General features: G+C 46.3%; 2 protein-coding genes across 4 annotated transcripts in view; one reads left to right on the forward strand and one right to left on the reverse strand.

Moving 5' to 3' along the window:
- Positions 1-246: 246 nt before the first annotated feature.
- LOC120948460 (transmembrane protein 18) lies at positions 247-1,974 on the forward strand. The gene is made up of 4 exons (XM_040364804.2): positions 247-347; positions 447-564; positions 646-794; positions 861-1,974. The coding sequence occupies exons 1-4, from the start codon at positions 285-287 to the stop codon at positions 975-977; spliced, it is 447 nt and encodes a 148-aa protein (XP_040220738.1). The 5' UTR covers positions 247-284; the 3' UTR covers positions 978-1,974.
- A 56-nt stretch (positions 1,975-2,030) lies between these two features.
- Positions 2,031-10,714, reverse strand: part of LOC120948456 (protein tamozhennic) — a 9,132-nt gene continuing 448 nt past the window's right edge. Inside the window, exons 1-8 of one of the 3 annotated variants that reach the window (XM_040364797.2) lie at positions 10,681-10,714; positions 9,607-10,265; positions 8,186-8,264; positions 7,953-8,073; positions 7,691-7,870; positions 7,519-7,606; positions 7,353-7,433; positions 2,031-6,396 (exon numbers count right to left, since the gene is read on the reverse strand). The exon at positions 10,681-10,714 is cut by the window's right edge and continues 448 nt beyond it. In XM_040364797.2, the coding sequence (XP_040220731.2) occupies positions 3,878-6,396; positions 7,353-7,433; positions 7,519-7,606; positions 7,691-7,870; positions 7,953-8,073; positions 8,186-8,264; positions 9,607-9,727 (3,189 nt within the window). In that variant the 5' untranslated portion in view covers positions 9,728-10,265; positions 10,681-10,714 and the 3' untranslated portion in view covers positions 2,031-3,877. Of the gene's footprint in view, positions 6,397-7,352; positions 7,434-7,518; positions 7,607-7,690; positions 7,871-7,952; positions 8,074-8,185; positions 8,265-9,606 lie in introns of all 3 variants that reach the window. The other 2 variants (XM_040364796.2, XM_049605371.1) reach the window with 2 other exon arrangements.

Consider the following 10,714-nt stretch of genomic DNA (forward strand, 5'->3'; position numbering starts at 1 on the left):
TGAAAACGTAAACACATAGAACTTGCACTGCTCTTTCGTCCCATTGTTCATTGCCTTTTGCATCGAGAGAACGGCCGCAAGGAATTGTGAAGCTAGTGTTTACGAAGTTAGCTTTCATTTGCCACCATTGCCCATCAAGGTTGCAAACGCTTTACCTCGGAATTGGTGTCTACAAAAGCTACGAACAGTTCCTAGCCAGTAGGCAGGCAGAGTAGGCAAGATTGTAATCCTTGAAACTGGTTTTAGATCCCCGAAAGCGGTCCTGTTTCCTCGCTCCATTTGCAATGGTGGACCCAACATGGATAGAAGTCAATGAAATAAAGGGCTTTATAACGTTTCTATCGAGTGTAAGTACGCAGCGCCCAGCCATGGCCAACCACCGTGTGGAGGGCATTGCTTTGCAGCCTTACGGTAGCACATTATTAACATAGGCATTATTTTTACAGATCGATTGGTACGATCCTTGGCTGATTGGATTGATAGCTTTTCACATCTGCATCACCTCGACGGCATTGCTGACCAGAAACTATGGCAACTTTCAGGTGTTTTTATTTTTCGTGCTTTGTAAGTGCTGCGTTACGTTACGTGTATCGATCGTGCTCGTTAAACCTTCGTGTCTGCGATTTCTCCCTCCGTTCTTTCCAGTGCTGCTAGTGTACTTTTCCGAGAGCATTAACGAGTACGCGGCCATCAATTGGAGGATTTTCTCCAAGCAACAGTACTTCGACGACAAGGGTTTATTCATATCGGTGGTGTTTTCCGTGCCAATACTTTTAAACTGCATGCTCATGGTGGTACGTACCAGCTGCTACTGCCCGTGCCGGAGTAGGCAATACTAACCCGCTCGTGTAATCCCACAGGGAAGCTGGCTGTACCAGTCAACGCAACTGATGTCCAAGCTGAAAACTGCCCAGCTGAAGCAACAGATCCGCCAGTCCAACAGCCGGCAGCGGCTAAAGGACGCAAAGGAGGAATGAAATCCGCGTCGTGCGTATCTCCTGTTTTTGCTTTACCAACCCTGCTCCCGCTCTCCGCCGTGTGGTGTGCCGGATTGGAACTACAGAATCTAGTGGAGGGGTTTTTTTTTTAAATTAAATCAAAAACAAAAATCGCCGTTACATTTGTGAGCAATCTTAGATCGGCGCATTGGGAGTGGGGGTGCACTAGAAGGGCACCGATCTGTTTGTAGCGTTAAAATCAAAGAGCCAAGCTCTCACAGTCTGTTAAAGTACCGGCAGTTTCAAAATGCCATCCGCTCCTGGTGCACCAACACAATCTTGCTAATAGTGTACCGCTTTGCGCACCTAATTAATACAGGGTTGTTGTTTTTTTTTTTGTTTAAAAAAAAGAAAAAGCCGGTTGCTTCAGAGCTTGTGTGATTCAGTTGCAGCAGTGTTACTGTGTGCAATATCCTTCGGCATACCTCTGTGCAAGCGACACTTTTCGTAAATCATAATTAATCCTTTAGCGCGGCAATCATACCTTCCCTAGTCAGTATATATTTGTGCGTGTGTATGTGTGTGTGTGTGCTAGCAAAGTTAGAAAGCATTTAGAGCGGTAGAAAACGGAGGAAGAAAACGCAATGCTTTTGGTGTATGTGCCCTGCAGCTTTGGAACAATAACAACCCCGCAACACTCCCGGTCTAAGGTTACACTACTAGTGAACGAGTAATTCCACATCCACCACCCCAACCGCACGGCAAAAACCGGAGGGTTCGAGAGATTTTTATATCCTAACGACGCAGCAATGCAAAGTTCATCACATCTTGCCGTAATATTGTCACGCGTATCATAATCACGTTTATTTTGGGTGGCATCTCGATAGGGAAACAAGAGGATATAGTTCCATTTTTTGTTTTATGGTTTACACAATTTTGTAGATAAAGCGTAAGAGGGCGAAAGGTGAACAAGAAACCGAAAGCGATTGATAAAATTGTTGAATAAACGGAGAGAGAGAGAGTGTGTAGAGTAAAACTGGCCACTGTGCTGCAGGTGTAAAAACAAAACCACACATCAACGCCATAAACGTGTATATCTCAACAGCAAACAAAGAAATGGATCATTTTGTTTTATTAAAATCTATAATATGCGAAACAGTTTCAGTATCCTTGCATCATTCTCTCGTATGCCCTCAGCGCGCAGCGGCTGTCGTTCTAGCCCTAAAACCCTCACTTCTGCCTCACTTCTTCAAACCGTGTAATTAAGTTCTCTTGTTTTTTTTTTAGTGATTTGGTTGTATTAAGTTTTGGTTTACCATCCGTATCCCGCCCACCGTCTTCTAGCACGCAAACGAGCTCCGTCTGTCTTTAGTTTTAGTTTGTTTGTTTGTTTTTTTTTTAGATATCCCATTAGTTGTGATCGTTTAGAAATTTTGCTATAAAATGTAGATAGTAGAATGCTTAGCGATGCCTATTTGCATATAGTTTTCACTTCTCCCGTGTACTGTACCTTACTTCAATTAGATAATCCCTGTCTCGTGTGCTCGGTAGGGGGTTCTTTATCTCTTATTTTGCCGCTCACGTCGCCTTTCACCTAAATCAGTAAATATCAATCCAATTTGCAGTATATTGTGTATGCCTCTTGTAACATTGATGTAAAACTAAAAAAATAGTTTAAACGTTTAATAGTGTATAACAATCGGTTTTGATGTACATTCTCTCTTTTCCCTATTCGTACGATCCGTCCATCCCTAAACCCAGAACAACCTGCACTTCATGCTGCACTCCATCATTTTCATCTCAACGCATGCTTGGTTTCGCGATAACGCGTGACTAGTATCGTTTCGGAGCGTGTGCCTGTGTGTACGTTCCAATTCATTTCGGGTGCAGGGTTCCTTTCCTCTCCTTTCCTTAGAGTCCTTTCATTATAGAAGGGTAAATTAATTTAACAGTAAATCGGGGCTCATTCCGGCTCGCACGCGCAATTCTAGTTGCGTCCACCCAAGTTTATCTCATTATCGTTTCATGATCTGTTTTTATGTTTTTTTGCTTTAGAGTTATAGTTCCCTCTCTGTCGCCTTACAGTCAACAAACGGTGCTGTTTGGTGAGTGTGGTGTGAAGAAACCGACCGTTTGTGACATGCCCAAAACCCATGCGTACCGAAACTATGAATGCAAAAGTGCGCGATTGTCGATCCCATTTATCCAGCTTTGTTCATCAAATTGTGAGTTTTTTTTTCTTCTCAGTTTTGTTTTAGTTTAGTTTAGGTAGCTCTCGGCGGCAAATGGTCGGCATTTTTAATGCACGGCCGTTGGGTCGTACTGCTAACCTGTGCCGTTCCGTAACACCGTAATATTGGCCGAATACGTGCTACCGAATTTGTTTTAAAGCTTCCGTCTACGTCACATCACACCCCTCCCCTCACATGATTGGTTAAACCATTCGACCCGTTTTTTCTTTTGTTTTACATCTGCTGGCATGCTGCTTCACAAAAGGAGTTCTATGTGTGTCCGTAGTTTGAAACGCAAAATTTGAAACGACCTCAACATTTGCCCCCACCGATGTGGTTTTTCGTTGCATTCGTCCTGGGGGGGAGCGGGGGGAGCAAAACAGACTGCATAAATTGCACATGCACCAGAATCTGGCTCATCCTGGTTCCTGCAAAGCTAATGCACGAATGCCAACAAGTTTGAGACATAAATATGTAAAATAATCTCCACAGTGAGCATTGTGGGACGATTCGAACTGTGAGTGGAAAATGTTTATGGCAACGTTAGAGTCATTTGTAACAAATATAGTCATTAAACGGGGGAAGAACAAAGACACAGAACAAAGTCCAGCAAATGGACAGAGGATTTAAAATACAAAACAAAACTTCTAACAATTAGTGGGCCCATTCCGAAGTCCCTTCTTGCCGCTTCAGCAGCCCCGCAGGCGTTCAAACGCACGTTGCCGTTGTGCCATTGCTGGCGGTCGTCGTGCCATCGAGTCGAAAGTCGCGGCTCTTGGAGCACATATCACAGATGCGTTTGACATCCGGGTTCAGGTAGGTACAGAAATTGCAATTCCATTCGGCACCGGCCGGCGCTCCACTGCCCGACGGACTGCCCGAGCCGGTCGGGCTGGGGTTTATGATTGTGACCGCGCCCGTATCGAATGTGGCCGTTTTCTTCTTGCCCTGTGCGGGCGCGCCGCCATGGCTCGGGTAAGCGCTTCCGCTGCCGGTCGCACTGTGGCTGTGCTGGTGGTGATTGTTGACCAGTATCCCGGTGCTCGTTGAGCTGTGGGTTTTGTTCGTTTCCTTCGCCGGTAGACCGGTGGACGAGGACGAGCCCGAGCCCTGGGGTGTGATTTGTTTCTTCGTCACCGAATTTCTCCGACTGCTGCCGGCGGCGGGCGGCTCACCCTTGCTCGCACCATTCTGCTCGAAACTTCCCAGCAGCAGATCGTCGTTCGTCGCGTTGTTTGAGAGCGACATTTTCGCCGCCTTCTGTACCAGCATGGTGGTGGCGGTTACCCCCGAACCGGTGGAAGGGTGGCGCTCGTGCCGTCGCCCCTCGGCCATCGGTTGCTTCGTGGAGGAAAGCCCTGCCGAAGCCTGCCGAACTATGCCGTCGACCTTGTCGGCCGCTTTCGGTTTCATCGCTTTCAGCTTTTCGTTGTGGTTGCGGCGTAGTGTCGCGCTGGAGGAAGCGTTGCCGGACTCTCTTCTGCCCGAATGATGATGATGATGATGATCATGATGGTCGTCCGTCATCAGGTCATTACGACGCCTTCGTCGGAGGTCGTCCTCCTCCGCCGCCGTACCGATCAGATGATTATCATCGGCGTCCAGTTCGTCCGCCAGAAAGTCACCCCGCTCGCCCAAATCCTTCGAGTAGCCCTGCTTTTCCAAGTTTTGGTAGACGTAGTTCCACGTTTCGTAACACCCGATACCGTCCTGGTTTTTGCTGGAGATGCGCCTGCTAACGTTACTGCTCTGTTCCTGCTCCCGCTGCAACTGCTCGTCCTCGTAGCTATCGAAATCCGACTGCCGGGAGTTGCGCGACGTCTGATGGTGCAAATAGTGATGATGGTGGTGGTGTGGCTGCTGCTGCTGCTGCTGCTGCTCCTTCTGGTTTCGCTCGGCCAGCGCTTCCGGCAGCATGTCACTCTCGTAGTCAATCAGCAGTTCGGCATTTTTGTGGTACCGGTCCAGCTTTTTGGCACATCCGCTGCCGGAGCGTAGCGTATCGGTGCCCCGGCGCATGCTAGACATCATGTCGTAATCGTCGTACCCTTTTTTCTTGCCACTCAAAATAGATGCTGCCGGCTGGGCGGGCACCAATGGCGTGCCGTAGGCGGCGGTTTGCGTAGCCGCCACCGACGACATCGGTGCGCCACCGTAGATCGACGAATCGACCGGCTGACAGTAGGAAGGCGGTGCGGCCATCATGCCATTCGGTCCACGGTAGCCGGGATAGGCCAGATTCATTGCCGGATGCCGGTACGAGCCGCAACCGTCCACCAATCCGTTCTGGTGATGTTTCAGCTGGCCCCCGCCATTCATAAACATCGGCCCGGGCCCGGGTATCCCCATCGGGAAGTTGGTGGTGCCAGCGTACTGCAACGGTGGGTAGCGTCCGCTGCCTGGAACATTGTTATAGGGATGATTGTTACTGTTGCAACTAGTTACAGCACCGGCACTGGGACCGTTCGCTACTCCGCCGGCCACACCACACGATAGCAGTCCATCGAGCGGCCCGCCCTCGTACGCTGGCTGCATGCCGGCCGCCGACGAACCGGCACCTTGCGAGCCTCCGTACGGCGTTGCGAGCGTGTAGTGGTACGGTTGATCAATGGAGTGTCGCTGCATGTACGCACTCATGCCGTACATGTTGGCGGCCGAGGCAGCAGCAGCAGCAGCTGCAGCCGCACTGTTCGCGTCCTGATAGTGATCGAGCGATTTCGAATGGGGCATCGTTCCCAGCGCTGGTGCGCAAACTTGCTGCTGCTGCTGCTGCTGCGACGCAGATGTAGTTGTCGTCGGTTGAAAATTCTGGTAACTACTATGTTGTTGTTGTTGATGATGATGATGATGATGATGATGATGCGAAGAAGGGAGATGATGGGGATGATATGCACCGCCGTACGCGTTTGCTGGCATTTGCTGCTGTGATGGTGGTGGTGGTGGCGGTACCGGTGGTGGTTGCTGCTGTTGTTGATGATGCTGTTGGCTATGAATACTACAGGGTGCACCAGCAACAGCGCTATTGTACAGCTGACTACTACCAACAACGCCACCGTTCCCACCACCATTCGCACCGCAATATGCGGCGGCGGCGGCTGCTGCTGCTGCTGCGGCCGGTGGTGGAACAGGGGGAGGTTGTTGGCTTTGCACATGGAACTGATACGGGTTGCATGAATTGCAGCTACTAGCAGGCGCTAAAGCGGACGCACTATTATTGCCGTACGTGTCTGGAGAGAAGAGAGACAAAAAAATTGAAGAACATGTACGTCATACGTCACTCGAAACGAGTAGAGAAGAGCGCTGAAGACAATGTGAAAACATAAACCGGAAATGAGGTTGTTAATGTGAATCTTATGCAGATAACAAACAATTGAACAAACACAGGATTCTGTGCGTTTCATCGTGTTGACGTTGTGCAGTTGTGGAGCGAGGAAGGAAACAAACAAACGATATAAGTAGTAGTAATAGATTAAATACGAAGACCATGCAAAATATTACTTATAATGAGAGAGTTTGTTAGGATAACCGCAACAGGCTTGTTATAGCCGATGATCAACATTTATTAAAAGTTTCTCGTAACGTACAGGAACGTCGCTTATAAAATGTAATCAATTAAAATGTGATTTCTTCATTGAAAAGACAGACATTCGTTGAAATGTGGACAAACGTACGTACAACTCAGGTAGATCATTTAGCAGCAAAGCCTCGTTAAGCTAATTGCAAACTGCCAAAGTTAATTTACTATAGAAAGTATAAGTATGATAATATTATCAATAGCTAAATTAATATTTTATAAAGGTTTTAGACGTATAGGAAACAAAACAAAACATACATTAGACAACAGCAACAACAAAAAAAACAAGAATAACAACAGTGAACCTAAATGTGTATGTTGAATTACGAATAAACACTATCGTGATGAACTTTATCTTAATCTTAGACAAGTAAAAGCTTTATGAAATCTAGTTATGGTTAGGAGTGGAAGATACATTCATATTGCGGAATGCAAATGCAAATGCAGCTGCCATAACAGCGCATTCAGGTACTGAAAACAAGATGATTCGTTAAGCAGCATGCAAGTGTAAGTAGTTTCACTACGAGCTAGCTAAATATGACCATGTTAGAACAGCGATTTTTTACGGCACGTGTTGCTACTAATTGACTACGGCTCGCCATAGTATACCTCTTAGCTTTGCTTGTTGTTTTTTGTGATGCTTTTCCTGTATCGACAGCGCCATTTGCTTCACCGTTTGCATTACGTCAGCTGCGAATAGGTAAAAATATAGAAAACATAAGAAATGATCTCATAATAATGTGAAATGCACGATTGGCTCTTGAGTTCTGCTTACCAGCATGATAGCTTCTGAAGTTGTAAATGTCAATCCAATCTATCGACAGTCGTAGCGGAGTAAGTTCACTGTAAATTCGTTTCATCATCTACGGTTAAGTAAAGGAAAGAGGAAAGAATTTTACTTATTATTTGATCTTGTGGTATCATTTTTTTCGTCGCATTCTCCCAACCTGGCATTCCACATACGCTGTAATAGCGTCCCGCGCAACGTTCATCACTTGATCGGGACAGATTGGACCGTCCAAGATGAGTGTCTTGTTCGGCATCAGCTGATAGCCCATGGCTTGAAATAGTTTTTCCGCGTTCACCAGATTGGCGGCAATTTCGTGCTGATAAAAGCCGGAATACATCTGCAAGAGGGGCAAAACGGTGTTAAATATGAAACAATGTTGCTACGTTTCCCGGTACACTTTCGGGACATTGACACAATACCTTTATCACTTTATATTCCTTTCGCCATGGTTTCACGAACAGATTGTTGGCATATTGGCTGATTGCCTCAAATCCGATCGATGCTTTGTAGGCCGAAAAATCGTCCAAATGTGCAACCGAACTGCAGCACCAGAGCAAAAAGTAGCATGGGACACCATTAATTATTAAATGCGGGACAATGAAAAGCGTTTCGATATACAGCTTCAAAATGGCTGTTGGGAGATATAACTTACCTGTCGAACGCATATCTTGTATCGTCGAGATAAAATTTCTCATTTGGTGGCACCTTACCCAATCGTTTCTCGATCAAATCTGAAAATAAAATTGAAATGATAAAGTGTTGTTATTTGTTTTGATTATTTTATATGCCATCATGGGATAATTTTATTATACAAGATAAAAAAACACATACGAAAAACATCATACAGGGTTTTCCAGGAGTTCTCATAGCTATGGGACACATTATTGAGTCTTTCTTACGGGAAATGAACTTAATGTAATGAGAACTAGACTCTATAGCACCCTTGTTGGACAAATCCAATAAGAATTTCCAACGAGCCTGTCAAAAAGGGTGCCATGGAGTTCAATTTCCATCATTTGTAGTTAATTTCCTAAAAGAAAGTGTCAAGCAAGTGTCTCACAACTTTCAGAACCCCTGGAAAACCTTGTAATAGTGAGAATAAAAAAAATGTTTACATTTTACTATTCTTCGGCAACTATTCAACTATGAAGAACAAGTAAGATTCCAAACAAAACAAAGTACATTAGTCTCATGTTTTTGTTTTGATGTAATGACTCATCTCGTGGGAATTACACACTTCGTTATTGGTGTTTCTTGTTCTGGGTTCATAAAAAACAATCAACAACCAATTGACCCGTGAATCATCACATTTAAATTCTCGCTATAGTCGAATGGCAGTTGCTTTCCAAGGTGGTCTAATGGCATTCCCTTAACGGGAAGAAGGTTAGCTTGTAGCAGCAGCGTTTCCCTTATCTACAGGCGAGAAGCGTGTGATTCTGCAACAGGTTTGATAAGGATAATTGCGAATTCAATCAAGGCACTGCTCTTGAGAAAGTGATTCATGCTTTATCGTGTATATAGTCAAATGATAACGCAGCAACCTCGATTCTCATAGTGCGAGACAGTTCAACCACAGTCAGTACCGCGGATTGTTATCAGTTTCTAGAAAGTAGAGTCCTAAAACCATGCTCTGCCATAGTCTGACACTTACTTAAAAGAGCGATCTTTGTTTCATCATCAGATCAGGCGCTTGTTCAATGTTCAAGCTTAACAGAAAGCCCTTTCTGTTCGGACCCGCGCTTGACAGACATTTTTATATTGACCTTTAATAGCTGCTAAATTTATTTTTACGACATTTGTTTTTGCTTTGCAATAGTATTTGCCGCAATGTACACCTCGTGTCGAACGTTTCCATGATTGCATTGATAGTTCTGTAATCAGTCACATTGTCGCACCTGTGCAATAGGTGATATAATTAAAGCCCCGTGTGTTTATGAGAGAACAATTTAAATCCCCTTACGGCAACGGCTACGAGAAAACAGGTTCTCGCTTCCATTACTATTCCACCGACCCCTGCTACTCCTTCGAACTTGCTCTCTGCCGGTAACCGCTAGCAATTGAATCATCCCTTACCTTCTAGGTCGCGCCGCAGTTCGATCTTCAGCATCGATTCCTCCGACTCGACATACTTCCAGTGATGCTCCAATATTTGCTTCCACAGCGCGTCGTGCGTTTCGCTCGCTCCATAGGCCATTGTGGTGGGTCGGTTCGGAGCTGCGTTCGTACACCAATGAGTGAACTCCAATCGGTCGGCCAGTACGATTATTGGCAATTGATTTTTCCTTTTCCTTCACTCGGCCCCGCGCTGCCCTTCGTGCCCCTCGGTGCGTGCCGTTGACCCGATTGCACGACGGAACCGGAAGCAAACTGATGGAACCGTTAACGTTTGCACTTGACCCCGCGCCGCTCACCGCCCTATCATCGGGTCCCCCGTTCACCACCTGTGCCCCCTCGAACGTTTACACCGCTGCCCTTTCTATGCACATTTGGTTTCGGATGCTTGGCGTGTGTCCTTTTTGCGCGTTCAATACCTTCACCGCACAGACACAGGCATAGCCGCGCACAAACACTAACAGAGGTTTTGGAAGGAATCCAGCAAATTCCTGCATAACCAGCACATACCACCACCAGGCACGGGTACACTTTGGCTCATCGCTGCACACACATAGTGCACACACCTCGGTATAATTATAGTGAGACTCGTCCGCTCGAGCCAGTAGCGCACATGACGACTAGCAATAAAAAGAAACACACAAAAATTCTATTAAAAGATCTGCATAGCCAGCTCCGTCCGTCCGTCGGCGACACCAGAAGGAGGAGAGAAAAACACACACACGCACACACAATCCGTGTCTCGTCCACCAGTCGATGATGTGTCAGGTGTTTTGTTGTTGTTATTGCTTTGGCTTATCGCTCATCATTTACCATCACCAATCATGTCGATGATTAATCTCGGAAGCAGTAGAGCTGCTCGTAAGATCACTTTTCCAACACCTATTGTCGTATTCCGTAGGTTGCTGCTGCTTTCCTGCTGCGCTACTGAGAATCCTACTACTAACACGCACTTCCGCACAGCTACACCACTTCCGTGACTGATGATGCACCGATTACTTTTCCTCTTCCCCTCCACCAAATCAAAACACTAACCTTGTCCTAGATTCGGGCCTGGGACAGGGATTGC

Source organism: Anopheles coluzzii, chromosome 2 (genome assembly GCF_943734685.1).
Source record: "Anopheles coluzzii chromosome 2, AcolN3, whole genome shotgun sequence".
Taxonomy (NCBI): domain Eukaryota; kingdom Metazoa; phylum Arthropoda; class Insecta; order Diptera; family Culicidae; genus Anopheles; species Anopheles coluzzii.